The 23,717-nt window shown below is 60.9% G+C and overlaps 7 protein-coding genes across 7 annotated transcripts; 4 read left to right on the top strand and 3 right to left on the bottom strand.

The window, feature by feature from the left end:
* Window positions 1-142: 142 nt before the first annotated feature.
* CMQ_645 (carbohydrate esterase family 9 protein) lies at window positions 143-3,112 on the top strand (the record flags this gene model as incomplete). The annotated part of the gene is made up of 1 exon (XM_014317724.1): window positions 143-3,112. One exon carries the CDS (start codon window positions 143-145, stop codon window positions 3,110-3,112), a length of 2,970 nt encoding a protein of 989 aa, XP_014173199.1.
* A 177-nt stretch (window positions 3,113-3,289) lies between these two features.
* Window positions 3,290-4,768, bottom strand: CMQ_698 (udp-n-acetylglucosamine pyrophosphorylase; the record flags this gene model as incomplete). Its single annotated transcript, XM_014317777.1, has 1 exon — window positions 3,290-4,768. One exon carries the CDS (start codon window positions 4,766-4,768, stop codon window positions 3,290-3,292), a length of 1,479 nt encoding a protein of 492 aa, XP_014173252.1.
* Window positions 4,769-5,203: 435 nt separating this feature from the next.
* On the top strand, window positions 5,204-6,167 carry CMQ_1562 (c2h2 finger domain containing protein; the record flags this gene model as incomplete). Its single annotated transcript, XM_014318641.1, has 2 exons — window positions 5,204-5,270; window positions 5,329-6,167. 2 exons carry the CDS (start codon window positions 5,204-5,206, stop codon window positions 6,165-6,167), a joined length of 906 nt encoding a protein of 301 aa, XP_014174116.1.
* Window positions 6,168-6,268: 101 nt separating this feature from the next.
* CMQ_1470 (kinesin family protein) lies at window positions 6,269-9,998 on the bottom strand (the record flags this gene model as incomplete). The annotated part of the gene is made up of 3 exons (XM_014318549.1): window positions 6,269-9,677; window positions 9,733-9,852; window positions 9,916-9,998. The coding sequence occupies 3 exons, from the start codon at window positions 9,996-9,998 to the stop codon at window positions 6,269-6,271; spliced, it is 3,612 nt and encodes a 1,203-aa protein (XP_014174024.1).
* A 1,557-nt stretch (window positions 9,999-11,555) lies between these two features.
* Window positions 11,556-14,237, top strand: CMQ_964 (c6 zinc finger domain containing protein; the record flags this gene model as incomplete). Its single annotated transcript, XM_014318043.1, has 2 exons — window positions 11,556-12,026; window positions 12,096-14,237. The coding sequence occupies 2 exons, from the start codon at window positions 11,556-11,558 to the stop codon at window positions 14,235-14,237; spliced, it is 2,613 nt and encodes an 870-aa protein (XP_014173518.1).
* A 932-nt stretch (window positions 14,238-15,169) lies between these two features.
* CMQ_545 (uncharacterized protein) lies at window positions 15,170-16,925 on the bottom strand (the record flags this gene model as incomplete). Its single annotated transcript, XM_014317624.1, has 3 exons — window positions 15,170-15,578; window positions 15,732-16,296; window positions 16,346-16,925. 3 exons carry the CDS (start codon window positions 16,923-16,925, stop codon window positions 15,170-15,172), a joined length of 1,554 nt encoding a protein of 517 aa, XP_014173099.1.
* A 1,185-nt stretch (window positions 16,926-18,110) lies between these two features.
* Window positions 18,111-23,249, top strand: CMQ_1602 (uncharacterized protein; the record flags this gene model as incomplete). The annotated part of the gene is made up of 2 exons (XM_014318681.1): window positions 18,111-22,818; window positions 22,990-23,249. The coding sequence occupies 2 exons, from the start codon at window positions 18,111-18,113 to the stop codon at window positions 23,247-23,249; spliced, it is 4,968 nt and encodes a 1,655-aa protein (XP_014174156.1).
* Window positions 23,250-23,717: the final 468 nt, after the last annotated feature.

Below are 23,717 nucleotides of genomic sequence, written 5' to 3'. Positions count from 1 at the left end.
GCTGTGGGGTCTCTATGTGGACTGGCTATCTTTCGCGTTTCGCTGCATCTCCATCTCTCTTCTTCCTGTCTTCCATTCTCTCCTCTTTCCTCTTACCACTCCCCTAACGAATGCTGCATGCTCCCATAGACACTCTTCGAGCATGGAAAAAGGCGAGCAGCTGCTGCCGCCGTACTCGGCCACCGTCCCCCCACCGCCTCCTCCTCAGTGGACCCGTCGTCATGGCCCTCGAAGCTTCCACAGTCTGCGTCGTCGCGGCCGATTTCTGCGTCTGGCCGGCCTGGCCTGTCTGCTCTACATCGGTTACGCACAGTGGACGCAGCTGAAGCGTGGGAGCCCTGTTGATGACGGCCCGACGGCCGGTCTGTCGCTCGAGAAGCTGCAGGAGGACGTGGCCACGTGTGCGGCCCTGCACAGCATTCCGAGCGATGCAGAGGGACTCGGCCGAGCCACGAACGCGCGCTATCTGGATGGTCAGCGCCCCGTGCTGATTCGCAATGCCACTGTCTGGGTAGGCGAGCCGGTTGCCGGCACCACGGCCGAGGAGGCGCGCGCCGGAAAGGGCTTCCAGTGGATCACGGCCGACGTGCTGCTAGAGAACGGCCTGATCCAGCAGGTGGCTCCGGCAATCGGCCAGGACGCCCTGCCGGCGTCAACTGTGGTGTGGGACGCGCGAGGCCGCCAGCTGACGGCCGGTATCATCGACATGCACAGCCACGCCGGCCTGGACTCACTGCCGGAACTAGACGGCAACGAGGACACCAACGAGATATCGTCGGACATCACACCGTACGTACGGGCAATCGACGGTATCCAGCCACAGGACCACCAGATCCAGGTGACCAAGTCCGGCGGCGTCACCACGTCGCTCGTGCTGCCCGGTTCCGGCAACAACATCGGCGGAGAGGCTTACGTAATCAAACACGCAGTCGACCGCCACGACGGACGGCCGGAGCTGAGCATCGCCTCGCTGCTGGCGGCACCCGATGCACCCGGTCTGCGCTACATCAAGATGGCCTGTGGCGAGAACGCGAAGCGGGTGTACGGCAAGGTTGGTGAGCGCGGCCCTTACAGCCGTCTCGGCGAGAGCTGGGAGTTCCGGCACGCCTTTGAGCAGGCCGCGGCCCTCGTGCAGGCCCAAGACGACTGGTGCTCCACGGCCGAGGCAGCGGCGGCTCAGTCCAACGCCACGCTGCACCACACCGTCTCGGCTTACCTGCCACGCGACCTGAAGTGGGACACGCTGGCGGCGGTGCTTCGTGGCCAAGTCCGCGTCAACACGCACTGCTACACCGTGCCCGACCTTGAGGCCTTTGTCGACCACACCAACGAGTTCCGCTTCCCTGTCTGGGCCTTCCACCACGCTCACCAGACATTCCTCGTTCCCGAGATCCTCAAGCGTGCCTGGGGTGCCGACCGCTTTGGTCCTCCGGCCTCGGCCATGTTTGCCGACAACATGTACTACAAGGCCGAGTCCTACGTGGCTTCCGAGTTCGCCGGCAAGATCCTTTACGACAACGGCCTGACGCCCATCTACGTCAGCGACAACCCGGTCCTCAACGCCCAGCACGTGCTCTTCGAAGCTGCCAAGGCCTACCATTACGGCCTGCCCTACCATGCCGCCCTAGCCTCGGTCACGACGGCACCAGCTGCACGTCTGGGTCTTGGCCAGCGTCTGGGCCGCGTCAAGCCGGGCTTTGATGCTGACATTGTCGTCTGGGACAGCGATCCGCTCAGCGTTGGTGCCACGCCGGTGCAGGTGTGGATCGACGGTGTGGTGCAGTTTGAAGACCCCGTGGAGCTGAGCAAGCCGGCCAGCCAGCCGGTCGTTCCGGACGAGAAGCTCGCCCTGAAGAGCCAGGAGGCACCCGTCGATGTGGGCGGCGACGTGGTGTTCACGGGTGTGGCCAAAGTGCTGCTGCCGGGGTTCGAGGAGGAAGTGACGCAGGAGTCTACGGCCGGACTCAACGTTGCCGTGTCTGGCGGCCGTGTGACGTGTGTGGGTGCCTGCTCGGAGGAGCTGCGGATGGCGCGTGAAGGCAGCCGGGTGGTGTCACTGCAGAACGGATACGTGACGGCAGCCTTTACGGCGTTTGCATCGAAGCTGGGCCTGTTGCAGATCGACGCGGAGAAGACGACGGACAACGGGGCCAGCGGCGGTGTCTTCAGTCGGGCCATTGACGGTCTTGCCCTGGGGGGCAAGAAGCTGGACGCAGCCCAGCGCTACGGCGTGACGCGAGCGATTTCGGCACCAGAGCAGGGCGGCGCCTTTACGCACTTTGGCACCAGCGCGGGCTTCCTGACGGGCGGCGGCCCGACGACTCTCGACGACGGTGTCGTCTTTGCCTCGGATGCTGCTGTTCACTACACATTGGGCCAAGCCGGCAAGACGCAAGCCGGCGGCACGCCGTCACTGTCGTCGGCTGTCGGTGCTCTTCGGAACAAGCTGCTCAAGGCGGTGGCAGCCAGCAGCAGCAGCAGCAGCAGCAGCAGTGCGACCGAGCCGTTTTCTGAGGCTGCCTATCTGCAACAGGTTGTGGCTGGCTCGCTATCGCTAGCCGTCACGACACACAGCGCCGACTCGATTGCAGCGATCCTGCGAGTGAAGAAGGAGGTGGAGGCAGCAGCAGCGGCTGCGTCGGCACCGGCCAAGATCCGGCTTGTGATTGTCGGCGGCGCCGAGTCGTTCCTGCTGGCGGATCAGCTGGCGGCAGCAGACGTCGGCGTGGTGCTGGCACCTCTGCAGTCGTATCGCACAGGGTGGGACGAGCGGCGGGCGTTGACGGGGGCGCCACTGACCAACGGCACGGCGATCGACGTGCTGGTGGACGCGGGGGTGGTGGTGGCCATTGGGCTCGAAGAGGACTGGTTGGTGCGCGACCTGGCTCTGCTGGCCGGCATTGCTTACAAGAACGGCGGTGGACGGCTGACGGAGAAGACGGCGCTGGACCTGATTTCGACCAACATCTACAAGATGTTGCAGCTGGGGGGCAAGCAGCAGAGCGGCGACGATAGCAACCACTTTGTCGTGTACGAGGGCAGCCCGCTGGAGATTGGATCCAAGATCCGGGCCGTCGCAGGGGGCCTTGGCAAGACTACGGTTTTTGAGTAGAGAATGATGAGCAAAGAGACTACTCGTAAGATACAAAGTACACAGTTGACACAAGATCGCTTGCTTACTAATATGTATGAAAAGTTTAAATGGAGTCACATGACGAGGCCAGTAAATATGACGTTAAATCATGTACACACGAACCTGCACATGCACTTTTGCTCAGGCGACGGAGGTCTACTCTTTGAGCTCAGCAGGCACATCGACAGTCTTGCCGTGGAAGCGTTCGAGGCCCTCGCCGCCATAGCTGAGCAGGGGGGAGACCTCGACGCCGGCATCGGGGGCGCCGTGAACATGTGCGCCAGCAGCAGCGATCCAGCGGCGGCCTTGCAGGAGGATATCGCGGCGGCTAGTTTCGGGGTCATCCTCGCCGGTGCCGGGGGCATTCTTGAGGGGAGAGAACTCATCCTCACGACGGACCTCGAGGCAGGCGAAGCGGGCGAGGGGAAGACGAGGGAAGACGTCAAAGACGAACTGCTCGAGCTTGATGCCGTTGGGGGAGGTCGGCTTGACGGTGGCGCCAGTGGTGAGATCAGCGTAGGGGATTTTCTTGCGAGCGACGTGATGGGGAAGGTCAGCAGCCCATTCGGGGATGGATTCGAGGAAGCGGCGGCTGTAGTAGTGGTTGACGATGTTGGCAGCGCGGAATTTGAGGACGGGAGCAGCATTGGCATCAGCAGCAGCCGGCTGGTTGGGATCGAGGGCCTCAGCCGTGGCCGTATCGATCTCGCTGTACTCGACCACGTCGGGGCGGCCGTTCTTGAGGAGGATGAGGCCGACGGACTCGGTAGCGCTGCGTTTGCGGACGACCTTTGTGGCGACATCGACGTCTTTCTGGGCAGCGAAGCCGACGAAGACGGGATCGGCGACGCGAACGAGGCAGTTGTCGACGCAGTAGGCATGAACATGATCGACGCGGCGGGCCTGGAGGTCAGCGAGGACGCCAGACGCGACGAGAGCCTGGTAGAGGCCGCCATTGCCGTCCGGAGCGGTAGCGACGCGGCCGCGGCTCTCGAGCAAGATCTTGCCATCGTTGCTGATGCACGGCAGGACGCCCTGTTCGAAGAAGACGACGTTGTCGGGTGCGAGCCCGAAATGGTCGTGGGCCTGGAAAAAAGCCTCGGTCGGGCCACGTGTCGGGCCGCTCGTCATGATGTACCACGGCACCACGACAGCATCAGCGGCGAGCCCAGCCTGGGCTGCCGCCAGCGCCTGCACCTTGCGGATGCGCTCGGCCTGCAGCCGGAAGAGCGACTTGGCGCTCGGCAGCCCAATGTCGTAGCAGCCCTTGGGCGCTGTGCTGCCGAGCCGCGTGCCCTGGCCGCCAGCCATCAGCACCACGGCCACCTTGTTCGCCGCCACCAGGTCCAGGCCCGCCGTCTGCCAGGCCGCCATGTCGCTGGCCGACGCGTCCATGATGCTCGCCGTCGCCGTCGCCGGAAGCGGCTCCAGCTGCGCCGGCCCCGTCGATGCGGCCGTCGTCGGGTGCAGCGCTTCCTCGGCCAGCCGGTTGATTCGCTCCGGGTCAAACAGGCTCAGCTGCTGCACCAGCGCGGCCTGCTCGGCCGCCGTCAGCTCGTCGAAAAACGTAAACACCTGGCCCTGGCCGGCCTCGGTGTAGCGCGCCCGCAGCTCGACCACGTCGACAGAAGACATGGTGATGGAGAGAATGGGAGAGATGAAATGGAGGGGTTGAGGGGATGATGAGATGGTGTTTCTGCAAACTATCTTCTTGTCAGCAACAGACAGATGTCAGACGACAGACGACAGCGACAGACGGAAACATACACACCAAAGACAGAATACGAGGGCTGACCGGGCTAAGCTGTCCTATTTGACCATCGAGACGCTACGACGTATTCCGTTTGCAAGCTATATTTAGCGTACTCCGTACAGAGCTGATGCACGGTCCCGCCCTTGAGGCGGTGAGCATATTACGTAACATTATATCACGTGACCTCCAGCCGCGTTGTCCTTGGTTCGCGCGTCCGAAACTTTCTAGCTTTGGTGAGGTGCGGCATCGAGCCTTCGGACGACGGAGTCCGCGCTGACGACGATTCCTCTTGTACTGACGCGCACCCAGACGGCACGATGGGAAAGAAGCGGCGCAACTACCCGAACCTGGAGGAGCTGTTGAGCCGGCCATGGTGTTACTACTGTAGGTGCCTTTTCGTGTGTGTGCCCGCGAGCGCGTACCGGCTGAGCTGACGGACCAGGCGAGCGTGACTTTGAGGATCTGAAGCTGCTGATCTCGCACCAAAAGGCCAAGCACTACAAGTGTGACCGATGCGGTCGGCGGCTGAACACGGCCGGCGGCCTGTCGGTGCACATGAACCAGGTGCACAAGGAGACGTTGGTGCGGGTCGAAAACGCGATCGAAGGCCGCGAGGGTCTAGACGTGGAGATCTTTGGGATGGAGGGCGTGCCCGAAGCCGCTGCTACCCAGCACAACAACGAGATCTTGCAGGGCTTCCAGAAGGACCGGGCCAGCCGCCAGGCCGTGACCGGAAACCCACAGCCTGGTCAGCCCGGCGTTCAGCGACCGGCCAAGAAGATCCGCATCGAGTCGGCCGACGAGCTGAAGCACCGCCTGGCCGAGTACCGTGCTCAGGAAGGCGCTCGCAAAGCTGCCGCAGCTGCTGGTCCGCCTCCTGCTCCCTCGGCTCCCATCGCTTCCGCTTCTGCTTCTGCTTCCGCTTCCGCTCCTGCTACCTCGCCTACCTCTCTCCCCAATCGGCCTCCCAACAGCGGCATCGGCGGCCCTGCCGGCCTGCCCCAGCGACCCTCCGCCTACGGCACCGGTGCTGCCTCCACGCTCGATGACCTCGTCTCTGGCGCTGCTCACGGCGGTGACGACATCGACAAGATCATCCGCATGGCCGAGGCCGGCATCCGTCCCCCTGCTCCTCAGCCTGGCCCGCCTGCTGCTCAGCCGGCCGCACCCGAGAAGGAAAAGAAAAAGGAAAAGGCTATGCGCATGGTCTATTCCGACGGCGACTTCAGCCTCGAGGAACGCATGGCCCTCATTCCTCGTTATGCCGTTGCAACGGCCTGATACTTGTCTCTACGCGTTTGCTTCTGCTTATGTAATCATGCACGTACTCATTCAACCAGTTACAGCCCGCTCTACTAAATCCTACACGTGACTCTCTCGCCTCATCGCCATGACATACTGCCGCTGCCGCTGCTGCTGCCGCTACCCTCCTTCTTCCCGACCACGGGTCCGGTCAGTCCGCTGTTGCCGGTCGTAGTCCGTCGCCTGCCGGTGCCATCCAGCAGACGGCTGCCTTGTTGAGGTGAGCCGCCGCCGCTGATCGTGGCAACATGACGGATGCGTGTGGGCGACAGACCGGACGGACCTGAGAGACCTGAAGCACCCGACAGACCGGACGGACCCGCAAGACCGCCACGCGTGGCCATGCCGTCGCGCAGGCTGCCGCTGCCACTGCCGCTGAGACTACTGCCAAGCCGGCCAATGCCACTCGTTCCGGCGCCGTGACTCCTAGGCGGCGAGCACGAAATGGGTGGCGATCGCTGGCGCTCGTTGCTGCGCCGTCGCTGGCGCGAGATGCCGTTAGTCGAGCTCGCCGACGATGCTGGCAGCGACGATGACGTCCGCCGGCTGTGCGCGTTATGGGTGCCGATCGAGAAGAGCCGCGCGCCTGCTGCCGCTGGAATGGCCGACCGCAGCTTTAGCGGGTCGATCAGCTCGCCAGCCGTCAGTCCAGCTGTCATGTCCGCGTCCGAATGGTGGCCGGCCGGCGATGACGTTCGTGGCGACGACGTCCGCGGCAGCTGACTCGGCGGCTGGTTCTCGTCCCGCAACGACGACGGTGACAAGCCTGTGCTGATATACTTGGGACTGCCACTCAGATTCAGGCTCGCAATCCGCGTCGCTGACGGCGGTGTCAGCTGGTGATTCGCCGCCCGCGGCAGCGAGATGTTGCGCAGCGGTGACGCCCGTCGCTGTAAAGGTGCCAGCGTCAACGTCCGCTCGCTGTCGGGTGACGGCGGACTGAGACTGGAGGACGAAACGGCCGATGGGATGGATGTCACGGATGGCGCCGATACTGCCGACGATAGCCGCGTCTTTGTCAGAAATCCCGCTTGGAATCGGCTCGGCTTGCTGGCCAGCATCGAAGTCGACATCGACGACGTGTCGCCCACCAACAGCGACTCATCTGCTGCCAACAGGTCCATCCGGCTGAGCGATGGTGGTGTCGGTAGTGCTGGAGATGCCGGTGAGCCGGGTATCGCCCTTCTCATCGGACTGGACGCCTCTTCCGGCACCGTATCCATCGTCCAAGCCAGTTGTCTCCTCGCTCCGCTCGCCTCTTCTTGGCTCTCTTGGCTCTCTTCACTCCTCGCTTCGCTCGCCCTACTCTCGGCTCTCACGCCCTCTCCCTCTCTTCTCTCCCCCTGCGGCGTCTTTTCGTAGTCGGCCAGCGTGCCGTCTTCCGACGCGTCGTCTCGCCATCGCACACTGCGTTTCAGCGACGACGACGACGCCTTCTTCTTCAACGGCGTAAACGACACGCTCTTACGCGCTCCCGCTCCGCTGACCCGATGTCGTCGAGGTGCCGCCTTCGACGGCGATGCCAGCCCCAACCCCGACCCCGGCCGCGTCCCCGCTGCTGCCACCAACAGATGCGATCCCAGATACGACGACCCGCCAATAGAAGGCCGTGCTGTCGACGAATAGCCTCCGTAGCCCAGGCTAGACATTCGCTTGCGTCGTGGCTGTCCGCGTTTCGGCAGCGGAATCGTCGCCGCCATCTCTGCCGACACGTCTGGCCGGATCACCTGTCCTGCCGCTGTCACTCCCTTCTCCAGCAGCTCCTGCATCACCGTCGGTCCACGCTCGCCTGCTTCCTCGTCGCCCATCTCCAGCGTCTCGGCCAGTGCGGCCATCATCCGGAATTGTGCCGCCAGCAGTCCCTGCATCACTTCGCCTGTCCCCGTCTTCCGCTCCTGCTCCTGCACCTCCACCAACGCTTCGCGCCCAAACTGCGCCTTCAGCAGCTCTGCCTCGCGTGTCAGCGTCGCAATCGCCTCGCCTGCATCCGCTACTGCGCTGTCTGCCACCGCTGTCTTCACCTGTCCAATGCTGTGCTGCAGCGCCGTGTCCACTGCCCGCTCCCAGTTGCACCGCTCCACCTTCTGGTGCAGGTGTTGTCGGCTGTGCTCCAGCTCCGCCAGGATTCCCCGTGCTGACTTGTGCATCGGCACCAGTGCTGCTGCCATCCTTGTAGGTCCTGCTTCCTCTCTAGCCTCTCCATCCTCTCCAACCTCACCACCACCACCACTCTCCACCATCTCAAACGCCATCATCCACGCCGACAGCGTGCTGATCCGCCGCTCAATACACCGCAGCTTCCACATGTCCGCCACCTTTTGCTGCCGCTCCGCCGCCGCATTGTCGTACGCCTGCCGGATCCGCTGCATGCCCTCGCGCACTGTCACGTCGCGCTTCTCCAGCTGCCGCCGCGCCTTGGTCGCATACGTCCGCTCCGCGTCCCGCTGCTGCGCCTTCAGCTCGTTGATCAGCGCCATCTGCTCGTCGATCTTGACCAGAAAGTCCTTGACGTGTCGGTTCACGTTAAACACGTTGCGCGTCACCTTGGTCTGTATGTTCTTCGCCCGGTTCGCGTACCGCAGCGTATTTTGCGTCTCGTCAAAGTGCGCGCTCGACGGGCTCACGCACACAATCATCACCGTCTTGCAGTTGCCGCCCAGCGAGAACTTGAGTAGCCGCGTCAGCTTGCTGTTTCGGTACGGCACGTGATTCGTCTTGCGCGCATCGCACAGCGCGTTGATGCAGCCTCCCAGTGCCAGCAGCGACTTGTTGATGTTGGCTCCCTCCAGTAGCCGGTCTCCACGGTTCTTCGTCGCGCTCGCCCGCTCGCTGCCCGCCAGGTCGATGATGCTCAGCGTCGCCATCGTGTGCGGCTCATTCACGCTCGCGTTGCGATCCTTCTGCGACACGTTGATCTGCAGCACCGCGTGCGACCGTGACGATACCGCGTTCGCCTCCGTCGGCGACACCGTCCGGCACTCATTGCCCTGCACAATCATGTCCATCACGTCCTGCACGTTGTTCGGCCGGTGGCTGCTCAGCCCCGCCACCGTCACCGCGTGGTTCGAGTCCTCCCGCAGCATCAGCCCCTGCTTGCTGCCTCCCGGAACCAGCAGGTCACGGATCGTCTCGTTGTAGATCTCCAGGTATGACAGTGTCACCTCTGTCACCTTCTCCCCGCTGCGCTCGTCCATCTTCTCAAACAGCTCCTGCATCGTCAGAAATATAATTCCCGGATGCTGCGCCGTTCCCGTGATCGTGTGTGTCTTGCCGCAGCCCGTCGCTCCGTATGCAAACACCGTTGCGTTGTATCCGTCCAGCACGCAGTCCAGTAGGCCCTTGGTCGTTCCCTCGTACACGTCCGCCTGCGTTGCGTTGTCGTCGAAGATCCGGTCAAACGCAAACACCTGGTCCTTGACCTTCTTGCCCGTCGGCACCACCGATCGAGAGAACTTGTGCACCGGGTTGTCTTCCGGTGGATCGAAAACCCTGCCTGTCTTAGAAGGGAACCCAGAAGAACGCACAAAAAGCGAGGGCATCTTACAAGCAGCGGTCGTCAACGACCTTGATCACCGACCGCAGTCCTTTCTGGTTCAGCTTCGGCGTGGGAGCCGCCGCCATCGAGCCGTCTCCGAGGAAGAGCGTGCCCCCATCTGTCTTTTGTCTGTCGTCCGATCCGGTCAGCCATCCGTGCCAGTTACCTTTCCGTCTGCTGCAGATAGCTTACAGTTGGGCTGCTTCTCGAATTGTGAATGGCCGCACACGAACCGTCACCGCAATGGACGACGCGCCCGCGTCTGTCGGCGGCATGATGACGTGCCTTCCAGAGTGCCTCGCGTGCTGTGTCGTAGTGGTAAGGACCGTGAGTCGTGTAGGTCTCGCATGGAATGTCGAGACAAGTCAAAAGTGCCCTTCGTTCGGAGCACGGCGAGGAAAGGCGGTGGGCGAAACTATGAGAAACAATCCCGCCACAAACGAGAGTGATGAGGGACTGAATGCCGGATGTCCTCCAATGCTAGCAGAGGCTTGCTGGCGTCGTGTCGAAATGGCCTCTGGGTCCGCTTCTTCTAACGTGCTGACTTGTTTTATCGCCTTGGGCTTTACTGGCTACTTTGTCGTATGTATGTGCTGGCCACCATTTATTTTTTTTCTCTTTTCTCTCTAGCGCCTTTGCTGGGGCAACCACGGCAACCACGTTTGGTCGCCCCTTCCTTTCCTGTGGACCGCGTCACGATATCTGCTGACTAATCAACACATCGCACCCCACATCATCCACCATCGCTGCAACGCGTGAACCCAACTCAACGGCCGAACAATACCACATCAGGTATCAAAACCGAAAATTGGTCTATTCGGCTTCGGCCGCCATCTTCACACATGTGGACTTCCCTGCAATTAGACACGTGCAAATTTACCCATTTTTGTGCAAATTGTGCGGATTTTTCTCGTCACTTTTGGCGGCGGCTGAGCAGGTTATGCTGGATTGACCATCTCCACCGGCTCTTGCTAAACTCAAGCCGCTAATCCACGTTTCCCGTCAAGCTGAAGTGGGCATTCGCTCCACACTTCGTCTGCCTAAAAGCTTACCGTGCAGCAAGTCTATTCATGCTGCATACTTCGTATAGCATGTCCTCTTGCAAGTGTTGGACAGCAGACCGATCGGCAAATTCCAATATTAGTCTGGCCGAAACTCGTATAAATACCCAAGAGACTTCTTGGCTGCGGTGATCAAGCCAACTCAAACACCGAGCAAACAGCTTTGCTTGCCGCAAGCCACTCTTTGTGCGCAATAGTATGCAAGATATTACGGCACCAGTCCAAAACGGCTACATGTCGTGACCTACGGTCACGTGGTGTAGAGGGGGGGTAAATACCCCTCCCTCATCCTAGTGTAGATAGCGATCTCCTAGGAAATACAAGCTTTTTCACCACATCGTGTGCCTCACTACACAAGGCCAGACCGTTTTCGCGACCGCCGACAATAAGCGCCGACGGGCTGAATCATCCCGAATGCCTTTGTCTACTCCGTATATACGTTTTGTCCCTTCATTCCCGCGCTCGGATGGATTACTCAACCGACTGGGACTTCCAGGCGAATAACACTAATCACGGAGCTAAAGATACGGTAAACGGGACTTTTGAACTTTGAATATCTGATGATCTGATAAACGACCCCCCTACCTTTTCTTTTTCGGAGTCCCCAACAAGGCAACGCCCGCACAAGAAAATTGTGACGCTCCCAACGCCTTTGCCGGCTACATGTCCGTAGCAGCGAGTGACAAAGCAGCAACCAATCTACCGACCCCCCTCCATTGCGCTGCATCAAGTGCTTAATCGATTCGATACCCCCTCACGGCCGGCGACGCGATGACGGAATTTAGAGCCTCGGTCTCAGCCTCGGTCTCCTCTTCTGGGCCTCCGGCCTCCTCACCGATGTCAAAGCCGCCACGGAAGAGAAGAAGACCCGCCGTTGTGTGTGCCGAGTGCCGGCGACGCAAGATTGCCTGCGACCGAAAGACGCCGTGTGGCCAGTGTGCCCTGCATAATGTCGAGTGCGTGTACGTGACGGGAGCGGTGCCGCCTCCGTACGGCCGTCCTGTCAAGGCGCCGACAAGCCCCGTGCTGCAGCCAGGGAGTGGTCCTGATTGGCCGGACACAGATGCGGCCGACGTCAAGCCGAGTGCCGAGTCTCTCGATGCCGTGTCGTTCGGGGAAGAGGCGTCCGGTGAGCCCGAGAGGTATGCTGCTTCCATGACGGATCAGCCATCTCGGTTCGGCGGTCGACTGGCCAAGACGCGTCTGTTTGGGCGCACGCATTGGATGCACAGTATGGATCAGGTGCGTTAGCGGCCATCATCCACTTTCCTTTCTTGATTTGGCCTCGATTGACGATCCGCTGGCCAATAGTATACGGACATTCATGCGCTCACGATCCAAGGCCCTCAGGCGGCCGTGCCGACGCTTCACAAATCTCTGCAGATCAGCAAGCGGTATGCGCGGGCCATCAAGGACGACTATCGCACGCGTATCGCAGCTGTCAAGGCGGGCGACCCGGGGTGGTTCAAGCGGCCACCGCGCGCTGTTTGTGACCACCTGGTCGCCCTGTACTTTAACGCTTTCGAGTGTGTGTTCAGAGTACTGCACATTCCGACTTTCGAGGAAGAGTGTCGTCTCTATTGGGAAGGCGGTGCAGACGCGGACGCGGTGCCCGACGTGTTCGCGGTCAAGCTGATTCTCGTTCTCGCCCTAGGCAGCCGCTTCTATGACGGTTATGCGTCGCTGCGGGACGACCTGAGTTTTGCGGTCGCACGGGCGGTAAAGCATCTCGAGGTAGCAGCGTGTACGCCGCTGGACAAACGCGATCTGAGCATGGACATGCTGCAGGTGTACTGTCTGGTGATCATCGCGCGGCAGACCACGGCGTTCGACCGGGGTGACGACCTCGTCTGGTTTTCGACCGGCTCGCTGCAGCACATGGCGCTTGGTATGGGCCTCCACCGCGACCCGTCGCACTTCCGGTCGCTTTCGTTCTTCGAGTGTGAGATGCGCCGGCGCCTGTGGGCCACGGTCCTCGAGCTATTGGTGCAGTCTGCCCTGGACCAGGGCATGCCGCCGTTGATCAGCATCGACGACTACGACTGCCTGCCGCCGACAAACCTCGACGATATAGAAATTAAAGGCAGCCCGTCCGAGAACGCAAGCAGCAGCGAGGACGGCACCACACAGGCCTCCAGCAACCCGTATGATGGCCGGATCAAGGACCGACGGTCGTCATCGTCCACGACACAGGGTCGTCCGGACACGGAGTTCACGCAGTCCAGCATGCAGCGGCTTCTGCTCCGGTCGTTCCCCCCCCGACTCAAGATTGCCAGGGTGATGAATAGCCTGAAGGAGGTGCTGCCGTATGGTCGAGTGCTGCAGCTGAGCGGCGAACTGCTGGAGGCGAGGCGCTATACGGCGACGACGCTGCGGATGGCGCGGCTCATGATGGAGAGTGTGACGATGGATCCACGGGAGAAAGATAGCTTTTTGCGATTGCGTGTCCTGTTTTACGAAGTGCTCACGGGTCGTTTTCACCACTCGCTGCACTCACCCTTTGCTCGCAAGTCGTCCGGCAACACCTACTATTTCTCGCGGCGCGCCCGCATTGACACGGCTGTCAGGCTTCTGTGCATGAGCCTGTCTCCAGCGATGGGTAGCAGACGCCTCAACAGCAGCAGACCGCCACAGGATGACGACAGTCGACCGCGACGGCCACAGCCACAACAGCAAGGCGCCGGCAAGGCTGTCGACGACCCATGCTTGCAGTTGTTCATTGTCGGCCGCGGACTTGTCAAGTGCACGTTTATCGACGTGCACGCCACGGTGGTTATCGAGCTGATCCTGCAGTTGCAGGAGGACTTCATCCCCGGAGCAGACCTGAGTGTGACCCAGCGCGAGCTGTACGGCACAGCACAGGCATGTCAGACCTTGCTGGAGGATCGCATTCTGGCGGGCGAGACAAGCGTGAAGGGTCTCATTTTCTTTGCCGGTGGCATGGCCCAACTGGAGGCGTTGATGAGCGGTCGACCAGTGCGGCGGGATATCGCAGATGCCATGGATCGCGCGGCAGGGCAAGGCATTGAACTTTTGCAGGATCTGGCGAGTTCTCGAAAGGTGACACTGCCTGACGATGCTGTCGATGCACCAGTGGACATACCTGTGGCCGCACCCGTGGTCGCACCCATTGATACATCGGTGGCCTCATCGGTGCCTGCATCGGTGGCCACATCGGTGACTGCATCAGCGGACGCACCGATGCCGCACATGCCACCGATGGCGCTGCCGCAAGAACACATGTTGAATCTGATCGTTGCACCGACACACAACATTGTGGGACCAGCCCTGTATGGCGAAATTGATGCTGGCAATGTGGATATCGATGCGATCGGCCATTTTCCTAGCACCGACCTCAGCGTAACGGGCAGCGCCGGCTCCTGGAATGGTGAGTACATGGTCGATCCGAACTGGTTCTATCCATACAACGACTGTGTCGGGGCGAGCTTTTGATAAACGAGGGAGATGGGTGAAGGACTGGAATGTTTGGATCAACGATTTGAATGGAAAATGCACAAATAACTCGAACACAGGGAAAGGACGTGTGGCGAGGAGGGAAGGAATATGGCAAGGAAGGCACAGGATTACGTACCGGGACTAACGAATTTAACCAGAATGTCTTTTTGCAGGTAGGAATGAGCAACAGTTTTCGTAATGTATGCCAGCCGCGCTTTCCGTATTAGAGATCATTCAATTTGGCAGAGATATCTCGAGATGATGTATCAGTCACGCCAGCGAGTTTGTAACGTGCTCTGCAACTAGTGGTGCCAATTCTCCCAGAGGGCGTCCGAGTTGGGTGCCATGCTGGTGTATACGGGAACGCAGGCAGCGTGCCAGCCGTGCCAGCGTTTCATTTGCGTCGAGGTATTGTTGGGGGAGTTTTTTATTGAGTAGAAATATGCCAAGAGCCCGAGAGCTCGGCGACGACAAAGGCGATGGAGAACCACAAGGAGAAGATGGAAAGGGATAAAGACGGGAGCAGACAGAGAAGACGGAAGAAACAGGAACAGAAGAAGGAGGGATGAGACCCTATGACCGGTTGAGGATGAGACCTTGCGCAGCTTCTCTAGGAGCTGCGCTGCGGATATATATGTCCATAGGGCTGTAAGCAGTTAATATCCCGTCGTCTTATCTCCGTCCGAGCTCTCAGACAGTCCATGTCTTCACAACCAGTCCCTCTCCCCATCTGCTGCGAGACACGGTGTTCAATTGGATCGATGTGCATAGAATACAGGCTAAAGCAAAAAACAACGCATAAACATCAAAAAGCCAGAAAGAAGCGGTAGAGAACAGCCAATAATCAAAAACAGACAATAGATAAAGACCGGAGAAAGGTCCCCCGTCCTAGACCAGACTGGGCCTAGATCCCATCATCCTTGACAGCCCTAGATCAGGCCGGCTCGTGCAGCCTCGCCGCCACCATCTGCAATAACGGCGTCCATGCGCCGCTTACCCTTGCCAATGCTGCCCAAACCGACACCCATCCGGCGTGCGACATAGCGCTGGGCCACAACGCCGACGGCCAGCGTGAGCGCCTCTTCGACCCACTCGGCCACCCACTCGCGCGGATCGACGCCACCACTCTCAATAATGGCACGGATGTCCTCGGGCACACGCTCGTAGTCGTCGCCTCCCGACACCGCCGTCGCTGCCGCTGTCCCATCGTCGACGCTGCTGCTGGCGGGCGTCAACGCTGCCGGCGCCTCCAGCCAGCGTGTCCACTTGGACGGAAATTCCTGGCTGACGGTCGAGAAGACAATCTCGTGCACCGGGTCCAGCACGTAGACCGCAAAGCTGACCATTTCCTCCGCTCCGTCGCCGACCTCGTCGTCCTCGTCCTCATCCTCATCTTCGTCTTCGTCATCACTGTCTTCGTCGTCTTCGTCTTCTTCGTGCTTCTTGCTGGCTGCCTTGGCCTTCTTTGCTGCTGCTGCTGCTGCCGGGGACCCGGAAAAGAGCGGCTCTGTGTTGCTGTCGCTGCCGGCAGCAGCCGCAGTCGTGAGGATGGCCTGCACGGCCAGGAATAAGTCGGAGCGCCGGACCGGGTTGCTCTCGGACATGGGCTCCACGGCGCGGTGACGAGCCTCATCCAGGCCGCCAGTGGCCGCATGGTACTCCTTAGCATAGGCCTCAGCACTGGCGCGGCACAGCTTCGTGCCCTCATGCAGTCCTGGCACGGCCCCGAGATCACGAGGGCTGTCGACAGCACGCCACCAGGGCCCATCGCGCCAGCCAGCCGTGCCGTTGCCTGTGGACCCCGGGTTTCGCTCCGACGCTGAAGACGACGTGCGCACAGCGCTCTCTTGCCCGCGCTGGATGACCATCAGATCACCGCCCTCGACCTGGGCCATGACGCGCGAGAAGGCGCCGTGGACGAGCGGGTCGAGCGACGGGTAGCCGACCATATCGTGGGTGATGTGGATGAGCAGCCGCTCGTGTGAGGCAATTGGTGGTGCCAGAGTGTGGAGAATGTCGGTGAAAGTCGGCAGTGCGCGATGGCGAAGTTCATCGCCTGAGATGTCAGTGAGAGGGAGGCGAAAGAAGGGCAAGACGAAACCCACCATAGCCGCGAAGAGCAGAGTAGTTTCCGCGGACTTGTTCGGCCCACTTCTTGGCCTCCTCGTTCTGCTGGATTTCCTTAACAGCAGCCTCGGCCTGCTTCATGGCTGCTGAAGCGGTCGAGAGCAGACCACCCCACCAGCCGGAGCCGCCGCCGCCAGCAGCAGGTGCTGCTGTTGGTGCCGATGCCGATGTAGACATCAGCTCTGGTGCGTGATCATGTACGACCTCGGCAGCCAGAGCAGACTTTGCGCTGTCGGCAGACCGACGGGGAAGCGAGGCGGCATCCGGAGGCGGCGTCCCGGCAGCAGCACGACGAGCGGGCGAGGCTCTCGAGGTCGAGGAGGCGGCAATCTCCTTGATGCGGGGCGTGTGCGGGCGTGAGATCGGCTTGTCCTCGAGCTCGTTTTCCAGCTCGGCGAGTATGTCCTTGCCAGGGCCACCTGGGCCGGTCTTCTTGGCTCCGACCGGGCCCTTTGTCTTTGTGGTCTTTTTGGGAGCGGTAGTCTCGTCGCCGATACCCTCGAAGAGCTCGTCGAGATCGTCGGCAGGAGGGGCGTTCTTTGATCGTTTGCTGGCCATAGTGAGAGAAAGGGAAGGACGGAAAGAGAAGAGAGAAAGTGAAAGTCAAAAATCGGTCAGATTGCCGAGTCTGGACAAGGTCAGTGTAGACGAGCTGCAGGTCTGTTACGACAGGACGATGCGCGTGTGTGCAGCCGGGGGATGCACACGGAAACGAAGGGTAGCGGTGGCCGCGAGGTGTACAGAAAAATGCAAAGTCGGGATGGGAGACAAAGACAAGGTGCTCAAGCTATCCGCTGTTATCCTGTCGTCACGGGAGCGATGCTCCACCAGGATTGCTTCTTTCCCCCCACTTCCCACTGTGCCGCCTTCCCTACGGAGCAGTTGGCGACTATTAGCGGATGCAAGCGTGGGCGGTGTGGCTGGTGGATGTGGCTGGGCGCACGGTGGATGGCTTAGCCTATCCGAAGGCAGGAAGGGGGTTTTTTCCTAAGGCTAATCAGGGGAGAGCGACCGGAGAGGTGAATGAATGACCAGCCCGGCCGGGCTGTTATTAGTGAAATGGTCTTGCGAGCAGAGGCCCAAATTTTAATCTGTCAGTGTTTTTGGCCAGCACACGCAACCGATCCGCCACCCTTTTGCGCACGCATACGCCTCGCCAGCACAGAAAGACGTGCAGAAGAATCAGCAGAGTGACGCGGAGACGGCCGCGCCGAGCCCATCAGCCATTGCCCAGTGCCCCGTTGTGCGCATTCGCCCAGCCGGGACGGCATTCGTGTGGCTGTTGTGTGGCCTTGTTTCGCTCCGTCTTTCTCGCTTGCAACCTCGCTCTCTGGCTTTTGCGCTCATTCTCTCACTCTCTCTCTCTCTCTCTTTCGCGCGTTCTTACTCTCTGCTCCCTCTCTTGTCCCTGCACGTACATCTTTCTCTCTACAGCCGGCTGTCCTTCTCCACCCGGTTTTATTGGCTCGTCTTATTTATCTGTTTTATTCCGATTTTATTTTAATCCTATTATTTTCCCTGCCCCATTTTCTGCTGCAAACAGCATCCTCTCTTACACACAAACCCGAGCGACGGCTGCCATACGTGTCATCCATCGCGGCCCCCTACCAGCTCTGGCCGTTGTGGCAGCATCGTGAGGTCAAGGCCGGTCGGAACAGCCGGTTGTGTCAGTGTGGTCGCTTTCTTTGCTCTTTCCTGCAAACGCACTCATCCCCTTCTTCTCCCTCACACCTCCACACATCAATGGACCGGGCACGGGTGGCCAGCCGGTCGCGTGGCAGCGGCTCGTCTCAGCGCCGCAGCCAGTCATCCATGTCCCCTGCAGCAGCTGCAGGGCCAACAGCCATCGAGGGGACCGCAAACACAAGCGAGCAGGCCACTCAGGCCGCAGTGCCGTCATCGCTCAGCTCGCTCTCACCTGCCTCTCAAACTCAGCCTCAACCAGGCCAGCTCGGCCGTGGTCGACCGCGGGCCCGGCTCGGCTCAACCCCTTCCTCGTCATCACCCCCTACCCTCAGCCGGTTCTCAGACCCTGCTCAGTCTCGGCTCCACTCTCTCCCTCCCCTGCTGCAGTCGTCTGATCGACCAAGGTCGTTTCCTTCTGCTGCCACCACCACGACTACCATCGCTTCTGTGCTCTTTCAGCCCTTTACGTCCTCGCCGCCCGTCTCACCTACCATGCCGTCCCGACGAGACAGCATGCGGACGCGCTCGCGTGCCGCTGGGCCCGACACCCCTGCTCGCAGCCAGAGCCATGATGCCGGTGTCGCCGAGGAGGACGCTGTCTCCAAGGGCGGCCATTCGCTGCGTCGCCGCACGCGCATCGATTACAACCACATGGAGCACGGGGACGCCATCGATTTTCTGCAGGGCGTTGCCAATGCCAATGCCAGTGCTAGTGTTGGAGCCCATTCTGGAGCCCAAGCCACCACAACGACCACCTCGGCTGTCGGCAATGACCAGCCGTCGTCGACTCGTGGTAGGAAGCGCAAGTCGGTCTATGCGGACACTCATCATCACCATCAGGCCGACGAGGCTGCGTCGTCGCCGGCGCCGGCTGCCGTGACGAAGAAGATTCGCCTGGTCAACCACAACTATACGCCCTCGTCAGCTGCAGCCACGACCGGCACCACGACCACGTCCGTGCTCATCAGCAATGGCAGCAACTCTGGCAGCACCGGCAACAACGCCGGTTCCACCGCCGCCAGCTCAGGTGCCAACGACGCCAGCAGTACCGGCAGCACAACCGGCGGTACCGCTAACACAAGCCACGATGCCGGCAGCGTGACCACGCCAGCACCGGTGAGCCGTCGCGGCCGCACTTTGCAGCGCAAAGCTACGGCCGTCGTGGACGCCCCTCCGGCGCCTCCGTCGTCGCAGTCGCACGCGTCAACGCCGCACTCAGACGGCATCGTCGTGCAGGACACTATCGAGGTCGGCAGTCCCGTCAGCAGCGATACGGAGCAGGATTCGTCGTCGGCGGCCAGCGTCACGCCTCCTGAGAAGCCGAAGCCAACGGCAGCGGCTGTCTGTCCTCCGGCGGCCTTTGGCGGCAGCCTCTCGCGTCCACCCCCCATCACCATTGTGCGGACGCCGCGGTCATCCGGCTCGTCGTCGGTTCCTCTGGACGCCAAGTCGCTGCATCCGCCTAGCACAAGCGGCAAGGCCTCGCGTCCACGACGCCAGTCGGTGCAGTTCACTTCTTCGTCCACGCCTTCTGCTGCTGCTGCTTCTGCTGTTCCCAGCTCCACGGCAGCAGAGGCCAAGCCGCTTCCGACGGTTGAGAGCTCGCCCGAGCCGGTCGCCCGTCGACACCGGCGGCTGATGCTACGGCTGCCGTACGGTCGTAACCGCTCGCCGCCCACAGTCTTTCCCATCTCGTCGGACGAGGACGAGGAGCGCTTCGAAACGTACCTCGCCACTAGGGCTGCCGATGCCAGAGCCACGACTGCTAAGGCGGCAGCAAAGGACGACGACTTGCCTCCTCCAGAAGAGCCAACTAAGACGGAGGATGCAGAAGCAGAAGCAGATACAGATGCAGACGCAGACGCAGTGGCCACTGCGGACGTGAAGACAGACGAGGCCACTGCAGTAGCAGAAGAACCGTCACGGCCGGAATCGGTTCCCAAGGCCGAGAGACGCGAGTCGCCTGTGCGCGTGTCAGAACAGACACCTGTACAGCCAGCTACTGCGGATGGCCCGACCGAGACGAAGAACGAGCCGCCGTCGGCCAGTTCGGAAACGGTGACGGTCTCGAACAACAACCAGGCCGACGGGCCCGTCGTGGCGGACGAGCCGAAAAAAGAGACGGCAGCGACAATACCAGCGGCTGCGGCTGTGGTCGGCAGCCCCGAAGAAGAGCACAAGCTCACAGAGCCTTCGCCACTCCGGCCAATGACTCGGCGCATGAGCACGCGTATCGCCTCGGCCCATGCAGCAAGCGAGCCAAAGCACAAGCCGGCGTCTGCTGCCACTGCCAAGACAGGAGGGGCGGGCACGGTACAATCTGCGGTTGCATCTTCCACATCTGCTTCATCTGCCGTTGCCGGTAGGAAGGACAGCAAGCCGCCGCGGCCGTGGGAGCTGCTGACGCCGTTCACGGGCGAGAACCTGTACTACCCGGAACAGTTTGGCGTGCCTGTAGCAGTCGTGGCGCCTGCCCGCAGCATCGAGCAAGCGATGGCCGAGCCGGCCGACGCAAGTGCTGCTAACGAAGACGGAACGACAGTTGCATCGCAGAACAGCAACGGTAGCGTCGTGGAGCACGACGAAGAGTATGAGGCGTCGCAGGGAAAGACGCCAGATGGCGGCTCACCGGCGGAGGCAGGCGAGAGTGGTAGTGCTGGTGCTACTTCAGTCACTTCTGCTCCTGCCGCTCCTGCTCGCATTCAGACACTGTCGGCAAAGGCCAAGACGATGACAGAAGACGGGACAACGCCAATGTGGAAGAAGAGATACCGGTTCAAGAAGATCCGGGACCCTAAGGAATTTGTGGAAGCACTCAAGGACCACAAGAACATGAGCACAGAGGAGCTGTTTGCGTGCCTGGCGCGCGTCAACGAGAGCCTGGTGGCATGGCAGGACGAGTACAAGTTTCTGCGGGGGATCGCAGACGACGAGGAGAATGCGGTGCGAAGACGACAGCAAGACGCGACGTTTGAGAACCGGACAGCACTGGCGATCAAGCGCGGCAACGTCGACTCGGAGGTGGTGGAGCGCGACTTTGTGGTCAAGGGGATCCGGGCGGCCGAGACGACGACGGACGTGGTAAAGCAGCGGGCGAAGAAACAGGACCGGTTGATGTCGCAGGTGTACCTATTTGAGTACGACGCCCGCGACTCCATGGTGGGACGGCAAGACCCGGTGGCCCAGCGCCAGGGGCTACAGAACACGCGGCTACGCAACCGGCCGAAGCAGACGCTGAAGGCAGCCGAGGCCGAGGCGGCAGACGATCTGGTGGGCAGCGGTGGTGGTGGCAACGGCAACGGCAACAGCAACGGTGCGAACGGTGGCAACAGCAGCGGCAACAACAACAGCAGCAGCTTTGTGGGTCTCGGCCGACGGACGCGAAGACGAAAGACGATGGATGACGAGAGCCGGGACAACAGCCGGGCTGGGACGCCGGTAGCATCAGCAGCAGCAGCATCTTCAACGACGGTGACATCACAGCGAACTCGTCGACGCGGAGGTGATATTTCGAGTGATGGTAATAAGAATTCGGCGGCGACGGAAGCCGGAGCAGCCGATGGGGGGTCACCGATGACGACGCCGAAACGCGGTCGCCGCAGCCGTGTGGTCAAGAGCCTGTTGTCGGAATCGGTGGCGGCCGACGAGATCGACGAGCAGGACGAAGACCAAGATCAGGACCAGGACCAGGATCGGGACATGCCGCCGCCACAGGAGAAGCCAACACCACAACAGAACCGGCGAAAGCGACGTCGGGGACCAGGCAGCGCCGAGAAGGGTGGTGGTGGGATCAACGGCAGCAACCCGCGACGGACTCGCATCACCGTGGTGAAGCGGGATGCCAACGGAGCCAACGGCCACCTGGGCGAGATCGGACCGGACCGGTTCTACTCAGATCCGTTTGCAGTCAAAGCCGGGGGCAAGAACAGCAGCTCACGGCCGTCTTCTTCGTCTTCGGATGACACGGCCGGCACGGCCGATTCGAGCTACTCGCTGCGGCCAAAGCGTCGTCGACAGTTTCTCGACGAGGACGACGAAGACGAGGATGGTGGGGACGAGAACGGCGGGGACGAAAACGACATGGCCGAGACGACACGTCCACCGGCCAAGAAGCAGCGACGACGTCGGATAGCCACCGGAAACAACAGCAACAACGCGAGCAACGGGTACGCCGCCACGACGACGACAGCAGCAGCGACAGCGATGTCGGGCAGCAGCGGACGGAATGCCGGAGCAGCAGCCATGGGCAGTGGTGATGCGTCTCAGCGTCACGGCAGCAACGGGATGCCGCTGGACCTGTTCTCAGCGACATATGCACACCACCACCACCAACAACAACAGCAGCAGCAGCAGCAGCACTACCAAGCCCACCAGAACTACCAGAGCCATCAGGGACACCGGCCGGCCGCCTTGGCTCCAGCGCCGCCTGGCTCTGGCCGTCAGCGGACGACGTTTAAGATCAAGAACTACACGCCGGCCCCGGTGGCCTCGTCTACGGGCTTGCAGGCATTTACGCAGATGATGCCCAACAGCGGACATGGTGTCCACAACGGCCACAACGGCCACAGCAGCCACCACAGTCACGGCGGGTACGGCAGCGCAGCACGCGGCCTCGTTGCCGGAGACAGCCCGGTGGCCATGGCGCATCAGAGCGGTAGTGGTGGTGGCAGTCGGGCTGACAGCGGCGGCAACGTCAGCGGAGCGGACGACGGGAAGGACTACCGGCAGATGACCAAGAGCGAGAAGATGAGCCATTCGATGAAAAGTGAGTTTTTTGTTTTTTTCTCGTTTCTTTTTTTTCTTTTTCTTTTTCTCTTTTTCTTTTTCTGTTTCTTTTTCTTTTCTCTCTTCTCTTTTCTTTCTTCTTTTCTCTCTTCTCTTTTCTTTCTTCTTCTTTTCTTTCTTTCTCTTCTCTTTCCACCACTAACATCTACAGCTCGTTGGGCAAATGGCTCCATGCAGGCCGCCGTGGCCAAGCGCAAGGCCACGCTGGCAGCAAAGAAGGCTGCCGCACAACAAGCCGCACAGCAGGCCACCGTGGCCCCCACGCCGACACCGTCTGCTGCCGCCACCCCTGCGACCACGACAACACCGCTGGGCGCCGGCAGCCCGGTCGACTATCCCGGTCCTGGTGGCGACCGTCTCGGACTCGGCGCCGATGACAGCGCCCTCTACTACGACCGGCCGCTGATCTAAAGCGCGTTGCGACGCGAACTGCGTGTATTGTGTATTTTTTGTATGTGTTTGGACAGTGTGTTGTGGACAGTGTTCATGTATATTGCTTCTTGCTTCTTGTTTTCTTCTTGTTTTCTTTTTTTGCCTTGCCTCTCTTGCCCTCTGCTTCTGTTCTTGTCCTTTACCCAGTCTCGTCCTATTTCGTCCTTTCCCATTGTTCCTCGTCAGGCGTTCCGGAAGGCATCATGATGCACATGGGCAACAAAAGTGGTTATTAGATGGATCATGAAACGGCATAGGATCTCTTATCGCACCCGACACGAGCATATAGCTCGTGACGGGTAGCATGCGTCTATGATCGCACTTATTTATTGTTAATTATCGCTGTCGATGGGCATGTCCCAGCAGTCAAGGTCTTCAAGGACTTCTTCAAACTACAACAGGCTGTGCATTTGTGCTTGTGAACATCAAGACGATCGCACTACATTC

Source organism: Grosmannia clavigera (genome assembly GCF_000143105.1).
Source record: "Grosmannia clavigera kw1407 unplaced genomic scaffold GCSC_140, whole genome shotgun sequence".
NCBI classification, from domain to species: Eukaryota; Fungi; Ascomycota; class Sordariomycetes; order Ophiostomatales; family Ophiostomataceae; genus Leptographium; species Leptographium clavigerum.
The sequence above is the reverse complement of the archived record's forward strand: the minus strand, read 5'-3'. Positions and strand labels throughout refer to the sequence as shown.